General features: G+C 45.1%; 1 protein-coding gene across 4 annotated transcripts in view; it reads left to right on the top strand.

Annotated features, from left to right (window-relative positions):
- The window catches only part of adamts16 (ADAM metallopeptidase with thrombospondin type 1 motif, 16), a 35,310-nt gene that overhangs the window by 9,344 nt on the left and 2,019 nt on the right, over window positions 1-23,947 (top strand). For all 4 annotated transcript variants that reach the window (XM_029839131.1, XM_029839130.1, XM_029839133.1 and 1 more), the window contains 18 exons: window positions 1,566-1,923; window positions 3,381-3,583; window positions 4,649-4,732; window positions 5,184-5,343; window positions 6,614-6,719; window positions 6,821-6,958; window positions 8,867-9,020; window positions 10,049-10,144; window positions 12,646-12,794; window positions 13,867-14,039; window positions 14,138-14,268; window positions 14,354-14,477; window positions 14,545-14,789; window positions 14,868-14,994; window positions 15,874-16,000; window positions 22,368-22,572; window positions 23,170-23,364; window positions 23,463-23,519. In XM_029839131.1, the coding sequence (XP_029694991.1) occupies window positions 1,566-1,923; window positions 3,381-3,583; window positions 4,649-4,732; window positions 5,184-5,343; window positions 6,614-6,719; window positions 6,821-6,958; window positions 8,867-9,020; window positions 10,049-10,144; window positions 12,646-12,794; window positions 13,867-14,039; window positions 14,138-14,268; window positions 14,354-14,477; window positions 14,545-14,789; window positions 14,868-14,994; window positions 15,874-16,000; window positions 22,368-22,572; window positions 23,170-23,364; window positions 23,463-23,519 (2,832 nt within the window). The remainder of the gene's footprint in view (window positions 1-1,565; window positions 1,924-3,380; window positions 3,584-4,648; window positions 4,733-5,183; window positions 5,344-6,613; window positions 6,720-6,820; window positions 6,959-8,866; window positions 9,021-10,048; window positions 10,145-12,645; window positions 12,795-13,866; window positions 14,040-14,137; window positions 14,269-14,353; window positions 14,478-14,544; window positions 14,790-14,867; window positions 14,995-15,873; window positions 16,001-22,367; window positions 22,573-23,169; window positions 23,365-23,462; window positions 23,520-23,947) is intronic.

Here is a 23,947-nt window from a genome sequence, read left to right as displayed (position 1 = left end):
TTTAACAGTGGCATTGACAAAACATGCACGGGAGACTCTATTTTAAAAAGGAATTGCTGCTGACTGCTGGTAAGCGATGCAAAGATTGAGCCTCCGTTACGTTTTTTATATCAATACTTGACAGGCTCAGCCAGTTTGGCTACAGTTGCAAATAAAACAGCAGCCTTCATCTCGCTGCGCTATCCAATGAAAGGCGTAAACTGTGCAGTCATTGCGGTCTCCGCTTACACATCTGCGCTGGTTTGTGTTTTCAGAGTTCATCATTTTCAAATGGAGTGATTAATACCCTCAGGGCATGTCTCCAAGGGTTCTGTTCCACTGCTTTCCTCATCTGAGTGTTGGAGGCTGCAGCTCTGTTCAGCTGAGTCAAGATGAAATGGGGAAAAGCAGCATCATTACAGCATCCATGAGCTGCTGTTTGAAGAGCTTTGCCTGCTCTGACACAGTCCCTCCAGCATGTCCTCTGACCTCCAGCTGGGACGTACCTGGAATAGCTCCTGGGGGACAGATGCCCATAATCACTTCTTGATGCTCCTCTTGGCTTTACTCTGAGCCCCTGCTGGATGACCAAACTTCACACCTGATTTCAAACAGAGAGCCCAGACTTCTTGCAGAGGTCTGCTTGTCAAAATGGCAAAAGAAAACTGGAATTGTCCTTTGGGACCAAGACAGAGAGACACTGCTCCTATGGAAGAAGATGACAAGGGAGCAGAACAGAGATTTTTACATAACAGAGGCACAAAAATAAAGCCAGGCCTCCTCTGGTTATGCGCTCTACAATACTCACCTGCAAAATGAGCATGTTCGTCTTTTTGCTCTTGAGGCGTGTCCACGCTTGTTGGAGATGTTCGAGGGTAGGACGAGGACAGAGAAGGCAGGAGATTAAACGTGATACAGACCGTGGATTGATCAGTGCTAGCAAAACCTTCTATTCTATTAAAAATGTAAAAGTTGGTGAGCAGCAATAGTCTCTCTTCCCTCAGGATGCACACTGCTCTCCTGCCAACAGAAGCCTCTACCTGTTTGCACCTCTCCATCCCAACACTTGCCCTTTTTGTCCACCCAAGTGTCATTTAGATTTTGTCAATAAGCCCTGACCCCAAGCTGCAAAACAGATGTTAAACATGAAGAGACGCGGCCGCTAATTGCACCACTCAGAGGTCGAAAGGGGTCAAGGTGGCAGTGCCCCCCCACCGACTCAGATTGTGACTGATAGCGAACAGAGACGGAGTGGAAAGTTAAAAACAAAGCTGTCTGATTGTTAAGGACACACATAAATAACACTCTTGAGGTATAGCTGCAGCACCGCTGCCAGGAAAAGTCACTCACACGTTTGGTCACTGGATGTTTTGGCACCTTATGAGGGTTCTGTGAATATGTTTGTGTTTTTGACCTTGACTTGTGTCCATATGATGGTTTATATCTTGGTTTAAGCACCAGCGTTGGTCATTGATGGTCAACGTGGACTTAAATGACCCACATGCCAGACTAGACATGTGGGTTTTGTCAGGCTGTGGTTCTGTTTCGTTTGCCATGTCTTATATGACTTTCGGTTTTGCCTCTAGTCAGGTTTGATCCGAACTCCGGATGCAGACTACTTCCTCAGACCCGTGTCCCGTGACCTCGCTCAGAGGGAGAACTTCACAGCCCCCTCCAGCCACCAGCCGCACATCCTCTACAGGCGGACGGAGCCGAGAGGTGCGGATCCCCGTGTGCGCCGGAACAGAGCCGCCGATTCAAGCTATCACGCGTCCTCGCAGGCAAGGGACGGCGAAGACCAAGAGTATCGGCAACAAGGGAGAGGCGACATCTTAAACGACCGGACGGAGCATCGCGGCGACGGTCATCACCATGGCAACCATCACAGCGACTACAGACACGGGGGGAGACAGAGGCAACACTTCTGTGGAAGACGGAAGAAATGTATGTAAGGGCAATTTCTCGTTGATCTCCACATGGCAGCACGCTGCCCTCAGATCTTACCCATAATCCTCTATGTTGTGTTTTTTTCAAACACACATGTCAAAAATGGCACCTGGAGCGAATTATAACAGAATACTGCACATTTTTCTGCATGACTTCATGATCAATATGGCATTAATCTAGCCTACAGCGCATGTCGGGGATATTTAACTTTGGATCTTTTTACTATAACACATAAATTAGATTACATGGAATGTTATTCCTTCTCTCCAAAAAGTCATGTTGTCGTTATAGCCTTTATAATCCCTCAAAGAAGTTAACATTTGACACTTGAGTGGGAACATTCCCACCTAGCTTCACGGATAACTCTGCATACTCGAGGGTCACGATATTTTTATATTGCCTGACATAAATGCTTTAGTTATAGGAACTCATTGGAGTTCCATATGAAAATGGTTGCTAACATGTGTAAATACATCATCAGGCAGTAGTGTTAATAATTAAAAAAAACCAAAATACAGCTGACCTATTAATGGTGTAGAGGAGGTTTCGGTGCACATACCAGATATTGAAAAAATCCTCCCTCCGCAGACGGTTATCTCCCATCTCTGTCAACGTTTTCTCAGGTCGCATTAGCGACGTGACCTAGGAAAGGTTAAGGCAAATGTTTGATATCCGGGTTTTACGCCATGACAAATGTTTTCTCTCCGCGGATTAGCCCGAGATCAGTTAACATCGCGGGTGTCACAGGGGTCATCGGAAAGCAAGCACACGGGGATCGGACCAGTACCGCCACCATTACCCCGCAGAGCCACAGCTGGCGGTCCCTCATGAAAACACGCGGGTGTTTACATTCCCTCGGGGTGACATCACAAAAACACCTGTGCCGCGTTTCAGCCAGAAAGGCAATTTGGCCGCTCACCTGTCGTCCAGCTAGATAAGCAAATGTTTCAGCCTCTGTGGTTTATGGCAGTGACGGGTGAATGCTCGGATAACCTGAAAGTGGGAGGACACGTTCAGTTTTCTGAATGCAACTTCCCTTTGCTTATCCTTTTATCTGCCTCACATCCGTGCGTATCATGATTTATATCTACTGATTATCAGGTTTCCATGAATTTCTGAGGCAACGCTGCTGGAAGGTGGGATGAATGACTCGCTGTAGAGGCAACTGAGCCGATATTCCACCCTTAGCTCGGTGGAAGTTAAACAGTAACAACTGCAGAGTAATTAACAAAAAAGAGGAAAATTGTGTATCCATGACATCAGTATGGAGTACAGACTGTCCAAAAAGTGTGTAGTCGATGTTACAACATTTTAACTGCCATTTTCTGGACCATTGCTTTGATTTTTCCTCAACACGTCAGACCTGATTGATGATATCAATTGATTTTCCATCAGTACCATCAGTTGGTACTTAAAGATATTTTTCTTCCACCTTCTCTTATTGTCCTATTTAGACATGCCCAAACCTCCAGAAGATGACACCTTTATCCTTCCCGATGAGTACAAGTTCATCCCACGGAACAAAAGAGCCGTACTGATGAAGACCCAGCACAGCCGCAAGCTCAACGTGGAAATGCTGGTGGTGGTGGACAGAAAGATGATGGACAACCACGGCCATGAGAACATCACCACGTATGTTCTGACTGTGCTGAACATGGTGAGGACAGACACTAAAACTAAGGTTTTGGGGTTTTTAATATTAAGTGTTATTTTTATGGGTTTTGGAAAGCAGCTCTTTAGCCATTTGCAGCCCAGCTGTTCTCACTTACACTACAAAAATGTACATCAGCCTTTAATTCCCCTTTAATGCAGCCATTATGGTCATTTTCGGGCTCATGCTCAAGGTCAAATGTCAAATCGTATCATGATTACTTCAGCCCTGCTGGGGTTAAAACATTTAAAACGCAGGGCATTATTGTAAAACAATTTTATATACAATAACTTATGCTATGGGTCATGACAGGTACCAGCCATACACAGTTATAATCAGAAATCTATTTAAAATTCACAATAAAAAAATATGTGGGATTGCAGACAGGTTAGGTAGCAGCATGCTAGCATTAGCATTTTAGTTGTTAACCGCAGATGGTCAGCGAAACTACATTTTTTGGCCTTGCTTTACACTTCAACCTTGGTTGGAATTAATATTTGGTACTCAGTGCAAGAACATGTGTATTTATTTTGTCTGCCTCCCTTTCTCACGTGTGAAAACATGAACCTGATAGCGTGGTGAGATCACATTGACACCCCAGACCCCGATGCCCCCCCCCCCCCCCCCCCCCCCCCCTTCTGCTGGTCTGCAAGCGCATTCCGCTATGCTCGTTTTGCTACTTACTGACAAATCCAAAGATAATCTGCGATTTTCAACACGCCCCCCCCCCCTCCTTCCCATTTCTGGAGGTCGACCTGCTGCAGCCACAACCCGTCTCTCAGAGGAGTCATCTGGGGAGAGTCTGGGGTTTCATTAAAAGCAACCCCCCTCCCGACCACATCTGTCTGCTCTGGCACACACAATAAATGGGTTCTTTGGGGTCATATTGTGCGTCCGGGAGGCAAAATTTACAGATAAGAATGTGAGATTTAGGATATTATTGCTACAGTATAAAGGGATGGTGATGGTGATGGTGATGGTGGGGGTGATGGTGGGGGTCTGGAAGCAGCAGTTGCATTCTCATTCAGTCCATCATTGATCAGTAAAGACCTCCTCTTGTGTTCCCTCCAGGTATCAAGTCTCTTCAAAGACGGAACGATTGGGGGGAACATCAACATTGTGATAGTGGGCCTTGTGCTTCTGGATGAAGAGCAGGTGAGCGCCCCCACAGCCTGGTAAGAGCTTCAGGTGATGGTCATTTCTTTGCCTGAACCTCAAGCTTTCAGAGGCCTTGGAGGTCTTTTCTCTGGGTTTTCCTGGTGAGCCAACGCTCCGACAGGAGTTAATTACAGGGTACACATTTCCTCGGAGCAGATATAAGAACAGATATACAGGTACACTAACCGAGAGAATGAGTCAAGAGCAGCTTCTGGTGTCCACCGGTGTCTGACGTCACAGTCCTCCCGTGGAGGTCATTCTCAGAAGGGGGAACAACACGTCAAAACATTTTCAAACATTTTTGAAACAATTTGGGAGGATTTACATACATATACCGGTATAGATATAATAATGGTCCTGTTTGCATGTTAAACAGGCATTTGTGCAGATAAGCGCTAAGCTAGGCCCACGCGTCTCACAGTCTGCTTTTATCTGCTGTATCTCCCAGGAGGGGCTGGTGATCAACCACCACGCCGACCACACACTGAACAGCTTCTGCCACTGGCAGTCCACCCTGAGAGGCCGGGAAGGCAGGCACCACGACCACGCCATCCTCCTGACGGGCCTCGACATCTGCTCCTGGAAGAACGAACCCTGCGACACTCTCGGTACATCTGGGCCTCTTGAACCCTTCTGGGGGCGAATGCAAAGCAAATACGTGAGGCAGGAATAAGACACAGATGCAATTTTCAAAATAATGACATGGAAAAGGAAACAAAATGACCGGCTCTTGATTTAGAGGAATCACATGGGTGCCATCTGCCTCGCTTGTGTGTTTATTTCTTGCTCCAAAAACCAAATATGTGACTCACACTCATGTCAGCCTTTCTCTCCGGTGTGTACCCGTTCTCCTGCACCCTCTTCATGTGATGCAAAACAAGGGTCACATTAGGCGAGCCAGATGGTTGCGATCTTTCCTGCAGTGCAGGTTCATACGTTCACATGTTTTGCAGAAATCGGAGGTTTGCATATACGTAAAAGGGGGAAGAGTGTTTACAGTTTAATCAGATTTGTGGCTGTTGACATTATGAAACTTCAGAGATTTCTTTTTTTAAAGTATGATTGCAGTTCAAGGCCTCTGTCAGCCCATCGTACACCGTCGTGCAAACTAACAACAGCTTGTTTGTGTTAATGAGCGGCCCGGCGCATTGTTGTGCTGCGCACTGTGAGAAAAGCCCCGCATCGTGTGTCCCAGCGAAGCCCAGGCTTCAACATGTCGGGGCTAGCGCTAGCGCTAATCGTCGTGCTCATGAAAGCGGAGTTCAAAGGTCTGCGCGTGTGCATGCAAGTGTGTGCATGTGTATGCTCTGCGTGCATTTACAACATCAAAAAAAAAAAAACACTCCCAAATGACCACCAGTGCTACCAAACAAACCATAACATGGTTTGTTTGCCTTAGCGTAAAGCTCCCCATCCCTAGTGTTTTCTTCCATATTTCAAAATGAGTGCATAATATAAATGATCTACTGTTGATAGAATGGAACTAAAAGTAAGTTCTCACAGTCCGTCCGCCTGCACTGTTTAATATTTCTATTTGCTTTATTTATGCACACAGTAAGGTTACTTCTGGGGATTTCTTTTCAATCTCCAATGAGTCAGAGTCATAAAATGCAACACAAGGCTAAGTGATGTGTTTGGGTGGCTGGACCCGAGACACGAGTCGAAAAGGGGTTTATTAAAGAAGCAAGAAAAAAGAAGTAAAACCAGATCGCGTCAGAAAGTGAGTGGGGGATCAAATAGAATCTCGTATTTCAATAGCGAGTGTTTGATATTTAATCCCCGAGCGCCCTGTAACTGATTTAGAGCAGCTTTGATTTTTTTTCCCTTTAAATTATGGTGTGTGGTTGAGGTGTAACTTTAATTTCAATGTTATTGCAGGTTTTGCCCCAATCAGTGGGATGTGCAGCCGGTACCGGAGCTGCACCATTAACGAAGACACGGGACTGGGCCTGGCCTTCACCATCGCCCACGAATCCGGGCACAAGTACGTGTTTCCGATACATCCTGGCATGAACATGCAAGAGTGTAGAATGTCATACTGGAAGAGTTTGTTCGTGTTTGTTCTTAATGCTTTGTTGTTCCCAGTTTTGGAATGGTCCATGATGGCGAAGGAAACGTCTGCAAGAAGTCCGAGGGCAACATCATGTCTCCGACGTTAGCCGGCCACAACGGCATCTTCTCCTGGTCGGCCTGCAGCCGCCAGTACCTCAGCCGCTTCCTCAAGTGAGCAGCTCGCCATTTCTTTCCTTTGAATCATCGCATCCTGATCGCAGGTCCGTCCAACATCTGGTGGTGTAAATTGCAAAACTCGCCAGCCAGCGCCGAAGTTTCAAACATGTTTCAGCCACCTTTGTATGCAATGTTATTCTAACATGTCCCTGGTAGCTGAATAAGGGCCTGGTGATGTATCAGTTAGACAATGTTAAAGAAAACCTATAGATTGCACTGTGCATGTGTGAGTGGCCCTGAAATATAGCTGACACAAGGAAGGAGTGCATACGTGTGTGTGTGTGTGTGTGTGTGTGTGTGTGTGTGTGTGTGTGTGTGTGTGTGTGTGTGAAAACAGATAACACAGTGTCAGTGTCCTCCACTAAATTTACCAGTGTGTTAACTGAACTGTCAGGTCTCCCGTTTCACATTGGTGGAGACAGACAGTGTATTTCCTCACTGCGTTATTAGAGCTGGGGGGGGGTGACCTCACTTTTGTTAGAGCTGTCAGCCTTATATTAAAATCCCATCAACCCACTGGGGCTGGGAGATCTCTGCAGCCCGGATCGTGCTGGCATTTTTGCCGCACGCTGCCCAGATCGGGACCGAAAGCGTTCGGGAATTTCAGATGAACTGATGGGTTGTTGCCGTTTGTGTCACACCCAGTTTAAATCTGCCTCTTTTGAGTCAGCTGTGACAGAGGGGTCGCATCAACACAGCCCGGAGCTTTATCAGAGCTGCTGCAGCTGGATTTTGAAACAGGATCTCTTTGTTAACGCCGGAGCGACACGTCCAAAAATCCCACGAAACACAAACGCGGCAAGATTCTTTGTCTCTCAGGCTGGTTCCTTCCTAGCAGCCTTTCAGCTCCAGCGAACACGTGTCCCCTGAAGACGCTCATGTGTTTGGTCTTTGAGTCAGATGGGAAGACAAGTATCACCTCTGGCTTGGTGCCAATAGCGCATGTGTAGCAGCGACTGGGAAGTTAGCTCAGATGAACGAAGGAATTAAAGGTGCGCTTGTTTTTAAACAGTTCAGGGTAAAATCAAGTTAGCCGTAGTTTAACTTTGCGACTAAATTCAACCTTTCCCCAATTCCAATGCACAACTGTGGCTCTCTCTTCAATAGTCACCCGTTTGTATTTTGCTGGTGTGGCCGAGGAGGAGCCAGATAGAATAGGAGCTTATTTAATTTATTAGTATTTTTATCCGAGGAGATGCCACAAGACTGTCACCAGGTCTCATGTAGCTTCAAGCTGCAACAGTCCCAGGCCTTCTCCAGCCCTTTCATCCAAGATAAAACATCCTCCACTGGAGTGCTGGTGTGCGCTGTGCGTCCACAGTGGATATAATGTGTTTTTCAGACACCTTATTAGAATATCTCTGCTCCACATCCATTGTTCTCTGCAGATGGATCCTCTGCTAAAGCAATCATGGCCGCTTATTGGCACGCTCAACTCGACCTATTTTTCTTTTTTTTTTACCTTTCCATGCTTTCCTGCTATTTTCTGCTCCCCTGACTGGAGCGTATAAGCTGTAAAACATCTCCTTGTAGTAAGGGGTGATATCAGCTAACACTGGAAACCCCCCACCTGTGCGATATAGGCAAGTTCTTTTCTTTTTTATGTCTGTAGTAACTGAGCGTTTGATGCAATAAAACCATTGCTTTCATACCATGCACATTACTCTCCGCGTTTCAGTTTGGGCAGCTTGTTATGTTTCTATGGCAACTGTGATACCTAAAATGGGAAACAATGGAACCTCAAGGCCTGAGACCTACACGCCTCCATTACACTGATGCACCATGGCACTCATTATTTGTTGAATTGACACTTCCACACCTTTCTCCCCTTCCATCGCCTGTTCTTCTGGATTTCCTGCCTTCGTTTCCTTCCCTCACTTTGTTCATTGTCCCATCCTTTAGTTCCGCCCAGTCTCTCTGCTTATCGGACGAGCCCAGAGCGGCCAAGGAGTATCGCTACCCCGAGAAGCTGCCCGGCGAGCTGTACGACGCGGACACGCAGTGCAAGTGGCAGTTCGGGGAGAAGGCCAAACTCTGCACCCTGGATTTCAAGAAGGTAGAGCAAACAGAAAAAAACCCCAAAACAAACAGAGCGGGAAGCCGAGAGCAGGAATGGGATGCGTGAGGTAGAGGGAAAAAGAGAGGGTGAAGAAAAAAGGGAAGGAAGGGGACTCATAAATTCTCTCTTCTCTCACACATAAAATAAACAGTCAGAGTTATAATGCTGCCCGTATAATACTCACTGGGATTGATGACTAAATATACACTGGAGTGTTGCCAATGGGAATCTCGCCTGGTTGCTCTCTCATTGTCTCATTATTACTGCCAGTGGCAGTAATGTAAATACCCTCTTAGAATTGACTGGTGCTCACTGGAAACCAGGATCATAAGAGCAACACCAGTCACGTAGATGAAGTAACGTGAACGCAGCCACCAGTGTTTCGCTAATCAGTTTGGCATTTAAGGAGTGTAATGTGGCCAAAACTGTTGGTGGACTCAAGAATAATGTGAATGTACATAAACATGACACGGGTGGAAGGTTGCCATGGCGATCCAGACCAATTGCATGTTTTTAATAGTCAGGGAATTTTGAGAGGATTGGCATAGGGAATGTGGCTTGGCAGCTAGCCAGCGGCTTTCCTCTCCTCGACCTTCGCTTTTGACCTTTTTCATTGTGTTGAACAGAACTGGGCCGGTGTTAGGACGACCGCTGGAGGCGACCCCATGTCATCAGCACGCAATGTTTTCCCCAACATGCCCGTCCACGGAGTCTCAGCTGTCCAATATTTGAGAAATGTTTGCTCATGCACGGTTTTGGTCTCAGACTGTCCTCAGTGATCAGGCAGTTTTAATCTGTAGATTAAAAAGATGCCAAACCAGACTGAAGTTCTTGGACTTTAGTTTTCGGACAAGTTTGTTGTGTAAGAAACCCGTAATTCATGAACACGTGGCAGGTTGTGTCACTGGAAAACATACGCAGTTTTCTGTGGTATCCTTGGTTTGACTGCAAAGTTAAAACCTGCGACTAGTGAGGCTTAAATGGTAGAAATACTTACTGTTGCTCTTTCTCTTCTAATCTTCAAGGATATCTGCAAGGCTCTGTGGTGCCACCGTGTTGGGAGGAAGTGTGAGACCAAGTTCATGCCAGCTGCTGAAGGTTCAGCCTGCGGCCCCGATATGGTGATTAAACATGTGTTCTGCACGTGTGTGTGTGTGTGTGTGTTTTGTGATACACTTGCAGGTCTTTTATCCCGTGGATGGCCTCAGAATTCTGCCTAAGAGAGATTTTTAGAAGCTAGCAATGAACTCAATAAAAAGGGAAGTTGCTAGTTCAAACTCCACATAAATCTACTAATTAAAATAAGGCGGGACCACTGTTAGCAGCCACTCTCAAAGTGCTCAGACAAGACGGACTTTAAAACAAACATTTCCTTACTTAGCCATTGTGAAGTGGGCTACCTAATGTTAACAACTGTGTGACATTTGAGAATAAAAGGCCAAGATCATATATTTGTGTGTGATGGAACTTCTACTTAATTCATGTGATTTTACATTTGGTTTCACTAGATGACAGTAGGGTCCCCCCCCCCCCCCCCCCCCGTCTCTATCTCATCACTTTCCTTCAGTGAGCAGCTGCGCTCCGTTTGCTGCTGATGCAGCGCTACCATGCCACTGGGGGTTCAGGCCAAAAAACAGCCAGCACTCTTTATTTATTCTTTGTTTCTTTGGCTGTTTATTTTATGACATTCCCTTTCACTTTCTCTCGCCCTAGCCCCAGTTTCGGCCACTCATTGACAATTGCTTCTCAGTATATTAAACTTGATGGCTTAATCACGCCCTCTCCCTCCGTGGGACAATTAATGCTAACAATGACGGCCTCGCTCAGGAATCTGCGGCACTCGGGTGCAGGAGGAAGACCGAGGAGAAATCAGCTGTTCTGCTTCTTCCTCAACGACCACAAGATTAGTCGGAGAGGGTGCGCGCGTGTGTGTGTGGGATACTGAGTGCAGGGGAGGATAGCTCAGAGCAAGAACAGCTGATTATACAACCTCCTATTAATATAAATGCAGATGCAGGTTGTGTGCGTGCGCAGTATTCCACGTGCTTGTGGGCGACTGGGTGAGTATACAGTGACTGATGTCATCCTGACATTTGCAAATCCTGTTCGCGCCTGAGCCAGGAAACGGCTTGTGACATAATGTTGCTTTAAATGAGCCCAGAATGTGCAAAGCGCTCTCACATTACATGCAGGGATTTGGGGTGAAATGGTGCTCGTTTTGGAACGCGCGGATCAGTCTACGGTTGGCGCGTTCAGCAAATAACAGGATTCTGGAGCATTAGGCAAGTGTTATGTTCAATATTTTCACAAAATACACTGCAGACGGTCTGGCTTTTGGCTTTTTTATTCCCCATCTGCCATGTGGAACACGACTGGCTGGGTTTTTTCTGGCTGCTTAATCAGAGTGGCCTCTGTGCAGCGGGATGGCGGCATCATGGGGGGGATTATGGACCACAGGAAAGCATCTCTGTCCCTCAAATGCACACATCATGCACACACTATGTGCATAGGAATGATGAGTATGAGAATCTAAAGTGCTGTTTCTATGGTAACTTTTTCAGTTACAAGTAGAACACATATTCCCCACATATTGTTACTTAACCTTGTGCAAGTTCATGTAGGAGGAGCAAGGGTTCCATCCTAACAGTCACTAACAGTATAGGCAGTAGTAGTTGATCTTTGGATGATCAAAGGTTAAAGTACCTCCAGTATCTGGAACGCTGCCAAAAATAAATCTTTTTTTCCTGGGCCTATGCTCAACATTTCCTGAATATTTCATGAAAAGTTATTTTGCTGACAGTTAGACAAACCCCTGCCGACCTGTCCCATAACCTCCTTGGTCTGCGTAGCTTACGTGGGGAGGGAGTTTCATAGGTATCGCATTTTCTGCAACACACCGCAGATTTAATATCTCATCTGTCCTTTCCTATTGCTCACTCGAAGTGTGTTTTGTGACTGTATCTTGTGCAAGCTATGTGTTGCGTGTGCTGTTTGCTAACCAATCACCTAATTAAATCAAAAGCAACTGGCTGTAAAATGTAAGTATTGAATATTGCCTCACTTTACATCCAAACAACCAGGCACCAGAGTATACCCGATTACAGTCATAAATGGCAAAAGCATACGACCCCCATCTGCGCAGGAAATGCGTTGACGTTGCCGCCAGGCTTCGCAAAATACATAACAGGCCTTAAGACTGATACCTAAACCACGTGTAATCTGTAGCTTACAGCAATGCACGATGGGTGTTCGATAGATACAGCACAGAGCTGCAAGAGATGCATGTATCTGCCAGAAATGCGTGTAAGAAAATATCCAAGTCAAGTGTGACACTGTTTTTCCACTTATCAGTTGCGTTTGGCGTAGCTCCGTTAATTCTAGCTGCTGACAGCTCATAGCAGAGGCAGTCCAATACGGTTTTACTGGATGGACTGAAAAGACGTAACGGGGAATAGACAGCAGTAAAAGCTGAGTCACTCTCAAAGCACAGGCCTCTTCTGTTCTTTGACAGTAAGTCATTGTAAAGATAAAGAGCTGGTTTGAGCTAAGTGTAGGTTCCTCAACGTGCTCCGCTATCCTTTTTACTTTGCCACTCATCACTCCACTTCCTGCCTTTGTCCAGTGGTGTCGCAGGGGCCAGTGTGTGAAGCGGGGTGACGAAGGCCCGAGGCCCCAGCATGGCCAGTGGTCAGACTGGTCGTCCTGGTCAGCATGCTCAAGAAGCTGCGAGAGTGGAGTCACCTATCGGGAGAGGCACTGCAACAATCCCAGGTTTCTACTATTCATTTAGCAAATGGACTTTTTCACTTTTTTTATGTTTGTCTCTTTGTTTTAATAGAATCTTAAGCTTTTGAGTTGACCTTAAATGTTGAACATTTTTTAGAAAATTATGCATAAAATAAAAAAAATCTAAAGACAGGAAATTTAAATTAATATTCCTACTCAATAAAGAGTAAAATCTTTCATATTTCTTCCTTTCATAAATCTATCTACAGTTTACTCTCAAGGTCTGTTTAAATACTTGTTATTGCTGTGATTCTACATTTTCTCCTCATGTCGATGCACATGTCATCAGGTTTTGAATGATTCCATGTTTCCAAGAGAAAAACTGGGTCGTTTTTACATTATTGCGCATTAAAAGCACATTAAAAATACTAACTGCCATCGCAAAGTTACCGTGATTGCATCAGCTGCAGCCAAGACTCTGTTGCTCAGGACACAACAGAGTGAATAACTCATGGATCCATCATCACCTCACTGTTCACTCAGCCCAGGACTAATCATTCACTCAGGATTATTCACACTGCCAGTCAGTAAAGGAGGGGCGGGGGGGCTGTTTAAAACACTGAGGCCTCTTTATCATGCACTGCCAAGAGTCTGACAAGTTAAGATGGTGCTGGTGGTGATCAAGGAACACAAGGTTGGGCTGGGGAAACCAAGGAAGGGGGTGACAAGTTGAGAAAGATGACATAAAAAGGAATTTGGGAATGAAAAGTGATATAAAAGCAAGGGATCTTAGAATAAGAAAGGGAGATCAGTGACAAATGTGATTGGAGAGATTACAGAAGGCGCGATAGCTGTCATCTGGGGCGGGGGAGTCTGAAGACCACTGCCTGGGGTGCTACACCTGCGATCGGACTTCACAAAGCTTCTTTCATGCGGGGCTAACAGAGCGAACCCCTACATACTAATCATGCTAATAGAACAGCTTCAAATGAAAATCCGTTTCCAACCTAAACCAATACTTCCATTTAAAATAGCTCACAGTAGTGGGGTTTTTTGCCCCCCACATCTTTTTCAACCATGTGAAAAAGATGTTATTTTCTTGATCATTTCTCTGCAGACCCGCCTACGGAGGGAAATTTTGCGAGGGCTCCGCCAGGTCGTACAAGCTGTGCAATACGGTTGATTGCCCTCCCAACACCACTGACTACAGGGCACAGCAGTGTGCAGAGTTCAACAGCAGGCAGTTCAGAGGCTGGCACTACACCTGGAGGCCATATACCAAAGTGGACGGTAAGCCAAGCCTGCCCTGAATATGGGGGTGATAAATACTAAAATAAAAGTGTCCTGTTAGATTTTTTTACATCTGTGGTTGTGTTGTTGCCGTCCAGATCAAGATATTTGCAAGTTGTACTGCTTTGCTGAAGGCTACGACTTCTTCTTCGCTCTGGCCAGCAAAGTGAAAGACGGCACCCTGTGCTCCCAGGACAGCTCTAATGTCTGTATTGACGGACTGTGCGAGGTAATGCTAGGGAACATCACGTAAAGAGGACAGGAAGTAGTTTTTTCAACCACTACTTTGTGAACCACTACTTGTTATTCCACAGAGAGTGGGCTGTGACCGCATTTTGGGGTCTGCAGCTGCGCCTGATGCCTGCGGCATTTGTAGAGGCGACAACTCCACCTGCAAGATCTATAAAGGACAATACACCAAGCAGCATTACACCAACCGTACGACTTATTCAACCTTTTATACCAAAGGCTTCCAAAGTGTTTGAACTTTTTTACTCCTTCTCAGAGTATTATGGAGTGGTCACCATCCCAGCGGGGGCTCGAGGTATACGTGTGATGGAACTGAATACATCCAGCTCCTACCTGGCTGTCAGGGACACCCAGAGACGATACTATCTGAATGGGCATTGGACAGTAGACTGGCCAGGTCGGCATGCCATCGCTGGAGCCATTTTTGAGTACAAGAGGCCTTATAACAGACCAGAAAGCCTAATATCAAGTGGCCCCACCAACGAGACGCTTGTCATTGAGGTGAGTGATTATCTTGACCAGGAGCTGGTTCGATCGCCACATTTTGTGCTGTTTCAACACTTTTTCTTTCGTCCTTAGGTGTTGTTGCAAGGCTGGAACCCAGGTGTACGCTGGGAATACACCTTAATGAAAGCTGATGAAAAGAGGAAACACAATTATACGTGGGCCATCGTACGCTCCCAGTGCTCAGCAACCTGTGCAGCAGGTGAGGTGCTTTTATCTTTTTGAGCTCATATTGGATATACGTATGAGTAAGCTGCAAGCTTTTACGCTCAAAGGAATCCAATATTTTGGTAGGTTGAGGTGGCTGGAAATGAGAGGTCATCTTCAGATCTTAAATCTGGCTCAGTAGCTCTCTGATCTATAATAAGCCGTTTAGCTGCAGGTTAAATGGAAAGGGAAGTGTTCCCATCATTACCGAGGGGACATGACCAGGTCCTGTTTGAGGTTGGCGGGACAACCTCTTGTTCTGCTGGTGACCTGCTATTACACGTGCGCACACATGCACACAAAGATCTGCTGAAGGGAGCGAACATACACACAAACTTGGCCGAGACCAGTGGCTAAACTAATACATGCAGACTGTATCTCTTTATTCCTGGTCAGACCCCGCAGAGGTTGGATGGTGCATATATGCATCAATATGAGTGTGAACAAAATCCCAGGTGTAGAATTTCTAATGATTGACAGTACAGACTAAAGGACCCCACCTTGGACCGTTGTGGTCCACCCTAACCGCCTCCACCCTTTGTGTCCTGATTGAAGACCATGATGGGCTGGGGGTCATTTGCTTTATTAAAGAGTGTGACTGAGTAACTGACCTCTATAAGCTGAGATGTGCAGAGTGATAATGCCTACAGCCAAATACCAACCGGGGGATTTGTGAGGCTAAGATCCAGTGCTCACATGAATTCACCACTGTCGGATCCGGAACCAACTGCACGGGTTATTAGAAAAAATAATGCTGAACCATCGTAAATGTCACATGGACAAGCTAAATCACTACTTTGTTCAAGCAACAAGACGATTTACAGTGCAAAAGTCCATCTTTTCATTTGCAATCACTGGTGTGTAACCTGTACAGGCTTGATGAACACTAAGACGGCGTGCTACAAAGACATGAGAGTGCAGGTGAACACGTCTTACTGCAACCCGAGGTCGAGACCGGTAACTGGACTGGTGCCTTGCAACACCCAGCCGTGTCCTGCCAGGTGAGACCCTCAGAGCATAGCTGAACCTTTATCACCAACCTCTCAAACCTGTTCTCTCAAAGACCAAATAATTGGACAAAAACCACTCAAGAAGGTTGTGCTTGTGTAAATTACCAAGAAAATATGCCTGGGTGCTTCAATTTAGACACCATTAACTATAGCCCATGAATAATTCTTAAAAATATGTTTGGAGTAAGACGAAATGGCCCTTATAAACTTCCAGATGTCATTGTTGCATCGTCCAGGTGGTTCTCTCTGGAACAATTTTGTGCAGTGCAGGTTTTTGCAAAGGACAGAAATATTTTGCAGTAACAGCTCGACATTGTGCATGAATGCCTTTGGAGCCAATTATGATGACGGAAGGTGGTCAAGCCCACCAGGTTGGTCTACTGCGATCAATATGCTCTACTTATTATCAGTTTTTCCATCTGTTTCTATCTTTTGTCCTCACTTTCCTTTTTCTGTTTAGTCTTTTTTGTCATCCCAGCTCCCTCCTGCCTTCCCTGTTTCCTTCTCTGTTCCTGGTCTGCAGCGCCGACACATCTGTTCTGTAATTTCTTGCCACACAGTGTCAGACAGGGCTGTTTATTGCTCACAGCGCTGACTGTATTCTTTCCCAGCCCAGCCAGGCACCTGTTCGATAATAATGACATTTGTCTCCCATGTAATGAAAAAGCACTTTTTGGCCAAAACATGTGTTTGAGGCATTGCGAACCGGATTTTCTGCACATATCTCCACGCAGTTGAGCATAATACCTCACCAACTGTCAGGACTGGTTAGCTTCCGTCTTGATTTAATACAGCAGACCAGGCTCTTGTTATTCTTTTCCCATGTAGCATCATTCTGGGACCGATTCCCTGAATAAAACACCAGCTTTACAGTCATATCACCCACCAGAGACAACATTTTCACCACCTCCACCATCTCCAGAACATATTGGTCTGTCCAAAGCCTGGTGATCATTAGATTTTTTTGGACTTTCCCACACACAATTATGCACCACACCAGAAACAAATGATCACACCTCCCTTCCAACCTGCTGTTGCCAAGACTTTGCTTTTTTCCCTCGGTGTTGCATAATATCCTAGCGCTCACGTAAGTGTGGCACCAAGACATTTTCGATGATGTTTGGCAAATCAGGGTGTATTTGTCTGAAATACAAGACCAAGGAGGGGCATGGGGGAACAGTTGGTATGGTTACAGCGCTGAGGACATGGTTAGGGAGGAGTGATCTGGGTGACAGGCCAGACATGTGCTGACATACACGCACAGGCACACACAGGGGCAGCGTCTGCACTGCTGTGGACAGTTCCAGAAACCCTGCAAAAAGAGCTTTTATTAGTGAATATTACACATGTTTTTCAGCAGTTGGCAGTTGTCTTACAGAATTCATGTTTCAGGTGTAAGAAAAGGCAGCCAACACATGTATTATTCTATTTCTAACTAGTAAAGGAACTGCAAAATACATCTTTATTTGCAGGTTAACAATAATAATCCAGAAGTTTCATTCCAGATCAGAAATCAAAAGATTATACTTACTTTTATCCAGATTTGCACTGATACACCTCACACAGAGAGATGTATTATAGATATAATGTGCTACACATAACCTCACAAAATGTGCATTTATTAATAAAACAGTGCTGAGTTATCATCCCACAAAAGGTGATTTAGAAAGAATGATAATGTCTGCAGCAGAGAACAAAAACATCAGTTTGCAACTTTATATCAAATAAAATTCTTTTTTGACATTTTTATACATTGTGGATCCAAACTCCAACTCATATGGAGCAAATTAAACGCACCATTAAAATGTCTGCAGAGTAAAGGTAAAGATCGGTACACAGGACGGTTGAAGTGTAGTAGATTCCTGTCTCCCAAGAAATAACAAGAGCAACAATCTGGAGACTTTCGACAGCTGCCGTTGAGGTGTCAATTCCTCCGTGTCTCTATTCTGAGTGTTCTAACGTACACGGTTAGCAATGGTCTGAAATATCAGCCAAATGAAGTGGATACCCTGACAAGTTGTGCCTTGATTTATGAGCACAGAGGGGTTCGGTCGAGGCACTGACCTCATTGTGGTCAGTGCTACATGTAGATGTCCAGAGAACGCTTGTTGTTGAACGTCCAACTTTGACTTTTTACCCTGCTTGTAATAATTGTTTGGTTATGCTGCAGGCAAGTCGTCCATTTAACTTGTTTTTCGCGCTCTCATTATATGTTTACTATCTGAATATCCTTGCCAGGAAGGAAACCTTATACAGTGTATGTCCGTCATGGACATTGTTAGTTTTGCAAACATAGACCAAACATGCACACCGAGGGTAGATCCAGCCTCAGGGATGTATTTGCAGCTTGCAAAACCTTTGATTTGACCCATTGGACAATTTAAAGAAGAAAAACCTATCACCCAATCCAAAACAAACTCCAAACAACCCTTTTAACTTAACAAGAACATAATATACAATACTGGACTACTCAGGCTTGTCGTTTCCAGGTCAGGAACATTTATGGGTGAATATTTATAGTGGTTAAGCAAACACACATCATTTGGACTGCCAAGAGAAAAGAAGTACAATCAGGGCTGCATTTTCCAAGAGGAAAAAATGAAATATTATGTCTTTGTTAAAGTTTAAAGCAAGCCAACGTGCCTGAGTTTGGACGTGCGCTCACGGTGAGTAATGAGGCCATTTTTGAGAATGGATCGTTAGCTAGTCTGAAAAACACTCAACTGGATGAGTTGTGAGGATGTTCTTGGAAAATCAAAACAATCATGAGTGTGTTCTCAGTCTTAGCGGGGACATGCTGACACAACTTTCCAACTTCCGACTCTGTTTCAATCGAAAGTGACCCAACCAAACTCATAAATCCAGCCCTGTGCAGCAGCAGCAGCATCATCATCCTCATCATCACTACCATCTGGCATCAGGGTCCCTGCCAAAGACAAACCAGTCCAGCTCTTGCATTAGGCTGAGGTTAGTGTGATGTATGCTCAATAAATTAGTAAGACCCTCTAAGGGTGTTATAAAATTTGAACTGGCTCTTGATAGGGAAAAGGTTCCCCACCCACATTCTGCTGTAGCTGACATTATGCGTCCAAAAGTGGAAAAAACAACAAACCAAAAAGCCTGGGCAGGGCAGAAGAAGAATGACGTCTGATTACTTTTACAAACACACTCTTACCTTTTCATCAAAATTCCCAAGGAGGTATTCTGACAGGCGCTATTAAACCCCACCCATGCCCAAATTTACAAAGAATTTTCAATCCTTGGACATATTTTTCTTTCCTTTTTTTTTTAATCATATCGATAGTTGTGACTATCGTGTTCCTGTTATTTAACCAGCATTGATGTTAAAGAAACTTAAGCTTTAACATCAATCTTTAAGCTGTCTTTAATGTCTTTAATTGTTGTTTTTTTTAAGAGGCATCTACAGAGACTTTTTGATACTATTCCTGCTCAGTGTTCTGCATAAATCATTCCGTTGCCAAATCATTGGCAAATATGTGCAGGCTAGGGTTACAGCTGGGGGTCAGGTACTCAAAATATTTGCAATTGAAAAAGACATATTCAAATTTTGATTGGAAAATTACAGGCCACGCGTGTAATGTGCTAAGGCTAATTATATAATACTCCCCAAATGTTGCCGTCATCGTGGTAAAATCCAAACTGTTTGCCAGAATCCATCATTTTATTGAAAATCACGCTACATTCCATTAAGCTATGTTGGACTTAAACAACCAAACTTACACACGTTAATAATGCCTTACTATCTTAATGTATGTAAATTTGTTGGTTTAAATCCAACATTCCTCTGGGAGTTCACAGAAATCTGCCATCTAACAGTGATGAGGGAAAACTTCCTTTTAGGAAGAAAAAAATCCAGCAGCACAAGGAAATGATCACAGGAGAAACTGTCAAGAAGGACCACAGCAGCTCTGGAGGTCCAACAATGATCCGCGAGCACCTGCCAAAGAGAGCGCACTGAGGACCCAGGGGAAGATGTCAAATTAACTTTAATATGGACAGTGGAACGTTATGAAAAGAAGACAAGCATAGATTACAGAATGTGATTGTGCTCGTCCTGGCAACTGAATTAGGAATCATGGTTTTTGCACATGCATCAAGGTCATGAGGAAACTGTTGCTCTCAGCCAGACTGTTCACTCTCTATTTTCCCTTTTACAGTCGGCAATCAGACTAGTGTTAGAGACACTGACTGTTCCGCTTCTCTTAGTCACTACTTAACTGCTCAATCATCCATCAGGACCCTGTTAAGTCCGCCAGATGCTGCATTTTCCCTTCAGCAACACACACACACACACACACACACACACACACACACACACACACACATGCATTCAGAAGCAGACATGGACATACACACACTTACTGGGCTGCAAGATCATTTGGAGGATTGGCACGGCCCCGTCACCTTGTTTTGGTTCTTCTTTCTTATTCTCAGACAATCAGGGGCATAGGTGAGGTCGTAGGGGGTCATCGGGGCTTTTTGTCTTAAAACTAACTTTTTAACATGCACACACTCTCTCACTCACACACACACACACACACACACACACTCACACACTCACACACACTGCGCACATCTACGTCCCTGCTCTGGTGAAATATCTGGATGTTAATGTGCTTCCCTCATATCTCCCCTTGCTTTGCTTTTTCCTCACTTTTGCTTACTTTCGCTCACATCTCTCCACTTACAAGGTTACACACATGAGTCATGTCAGCATCTACCTGCTAATGGGTTTGGCTTACCCTGGCTCGAGGAAGCAGTGATAACAGCAGCTGTAAAGTAATCTCGCAACTATTTGCTCTCTTCTCCTGCGCTTATCTCTGTCTTTATCTACAGCCTGCTTAAGCCTACCTCTGTGTGTGTGTGAGTGTGTGTGTGCGTGCATGTGTGTGCGTGCGCACGTGTGTGAAATGTAAATTGTCCGCTCGTAAATCAGCTCAAACTGTTATTACGCACAGTAAAAAGAATGCTTTAATGATACATAGTTGGTTTAACCTATTTCATTTGATTGATTTTTAAGCCTTTAAACATTTTTGACATTAGGTGCACAAGTATTTCCGCTAAACTCAGTTTTGGTCTTACTTCTCTGGTCTTCTCAGTACTTGCTCTTTCCTTATGCACTGAGGAAGGATGTGTTTGGAGCACAGCAGGCCACATTCAGGCTGTCCATCGCCGCTATTCTGATCTACATTCTGCTGCATCTGCACAGTCAGCCAGACTGGACATTGCATCATGGAATACGGTTTCTGATGCCGCTTGCGTTTGGAGCGTGATATCATTATGTCTCGCCATGTGGATGAAAATACCTATGTGCCAACATACGCTGTAGAAATCCACAAACATGGGGGCACGGTTATAAACGCCAGACGGGGGTTATATCATGTCTGCAGCGAGCTAGACAACATCATTTATCCTGCAGCATGATGTTTACTCAACACTCAGAGACATCCACAAAGACCAGCCAGGACAAGATCTGCAACTCGATACGGCGTTAATGAGTATAGGATTACGTCTTCAAAAAAGCCAATGGGATCCTTAAAGTAAAAGACTAAATTGAATATAGCTGCAACAAAAATGCAGAAGTTAAAATATCGTGTAAAATGCATTACGTTGAATTCCAGAACCCAGAGCCTGATCCCTCAACAAGCAAAAGTGGGAGTGGTACAGGCAAAGATCCGCTTGCTTGGGGTTTGTACATGCGGGTACATTTAGCGATGACAGAGTTCCTAACGTGGATTTGAGCACCTGCGCCTTCAGTTATGGATCACCGGGACAAAGATGCTTCGAGGAGTTACAAAGGAATGGGATCTAGGATTAAACCTGAAGAGGGGAAAAAAGGTCTAAAGATAATAAACTGTACTCTCTTAACCTGTGATGAGGCTGAAACCCCGAGGTTAACCAGAGTGGGGGTGTCCTGGATGGTGAGGTTTAGGTTACCGGTTAAAAGCCTGGTATTAGCACTGCAACCAGTCAACCATGAATGAATGCTAATACCCTGTAGACTTAAGATAGCACCAGTCCAGCGTGTCAGAGGTCATTCGTATTTAAAGGCTGGAGTTTAGCCACAGTAACTGATAGTTCCGTTTTAATCTTTAGAAGTATCGCTTGCAAAGTTGTTGGAGAGCAACAAAACATACACTTTAGTCCCACATGCTGTAAGTATTCTAGGATTGAACTCGACTTTAGAAAAGTGCAGACTTTCTTACAGCAAAGGGACTGATCTAAATTTGTGTCTCACACAGCGAGCATACCATTTGTGAATCCCCAGAGGCCGTCTGAAAACGAGTGATTTAGGAGCCGCTTGTTGACTCAGCCGGTTTATGTTGTGTCATCCCAGCTGGTCTGTGGGAGAGTGGGGGGCATGCAGCCAGAGCTGTGGAGGAGGGGAGCACACCAGGCTGGTCCAGTGTATCCAGAGGACCAGCCAGACTGATGCAGACAACCTGTCCGATGCTCAGTGCGTCCAACCCGCCCCGGCCAGGCGGCAGGCCTGCAACACGCACAGCTGTCCGCCAGTCTGGAGCACCGGGCCGTGGTCACAGGTAAGCCTGGATAAAAGGCTCCCCTGTCATATGAAAGAAACCTTCAAATGCGCTCACATCGATTTGTTACGTCTCTTACCTACAGCGGGACACGAAGCTCTTTAGCACATTTCCTTTGTCGCCTGAACCAAAGCAGCAACGTTTTCACCAATTTTTACGACTGTGATCTCAGCAGTTTTAAACCCTAAAATTCTCCCATTCTCTTATTGTGACTCGTGTCACTATTAAACTTTTTAATAGTCCTTTTTGAACCATCCATTATTCTCTGCCACAAATTGGGTCCAGTTTCCTTCCTCTCTGGTACCATGTGGCACAGCATAGTGCGTCACCGCCCCCTGAATGGTGTGCACAGGCTGGACTGTCTCAAAGGAATACTTCTGGAAGTAGAGCACAGAGAACTTTGAATATGCTCTCTGCATTTACTGTATTTGGCCTGCAAAGAACTTCTTTATGCATTAAAACTGATTCAATGCCTGTATTATGCCCACACTTGCAAACTCTTACATATTTAGCCAGCATTCATTTATAACACTGTTTGGTGGCGGCGCAGCATGGTGTAAAATGTCACGATTGTGTTGTATTTCCTTTTTTTGGCAGTGTTCCCGTAAGTGCGGCAGCGGCTTGAGAAAGAGGACGGTGCTGTGCACAAGCACCAAACCAGGTGTCGAGACGCGCACGTTGCCAGACAGTTTGTGCGCGGGCCTGCCAAAGCCCGGCAGTCAAGAATCGTGCTTCATCAAACGCTGCCAGAAGCTACGCAAAGTCCAGTGGTTCGTCTCCACATGGCAAGAGGTGTGTGTAAAAAAAAGAACCGTACGAAATAAACACTATTCAAAAAGTACCTCACATGTTTGAATCTTATGTAATATCATTCGGATTTCATCATCTAGTGTTCAGCGACATGCGGCCGTGGTTATCAAACACGCTTCATCAAGTGTGCGGAGAAGGTATGTTTGTCATTACTTGAATTGTGTTTACTCATAAGCGCATTTGTTCGGAGCCTTTTGTGTAAGGGAGTGTTCTTGCCGGCCATTACACACTCAAATTGGGCATTCTCAACACACAGCTTGGAGTGTTTACCAGCTGTCTGTCTACATGCCTTTTTCCTTTCAAAACCATTTTGTGCCGATGCATCTGAAGGAACATTTGCCACTCGTAGCAGATGTTAGCTTTGACAGCTGTAAGCTTGCTGTGACAGACACTAATAATGTGTGACAGCATTTTGCTAGTGGTTGCAGATGCTAACTTTGGGGTGGGCAGCGTTTTTGTTTTTTTTAAGAGGGGCAGTTGAAGTATGGAAGGGCCAAACCCTTTTATTTTTACAATTACCGTTAGAGCATGGGCTAACCACAATTTCTGTAGCTTTGTAGCATGA

The sequence above is a fragment of the Takifugu rubripes genome, chromosome 7 (genome assembly GCF_901000725.2).
Source record: "Takifugu rubripes chromosome 7, fTakRub1.2, whole genome shotgun sequence".
Taxonomy (NCBI): Eukaryota; Metazoa; Chordata; class Actinopteri; order Tetraodontiformes; family Tetraodontidae; genus Takifugu; species Takifugu rubripes.
Note: the sequence above shows the minus strand (reverse complement) of the source record. Positions and strands in the feature narration are given on the sequence as shown.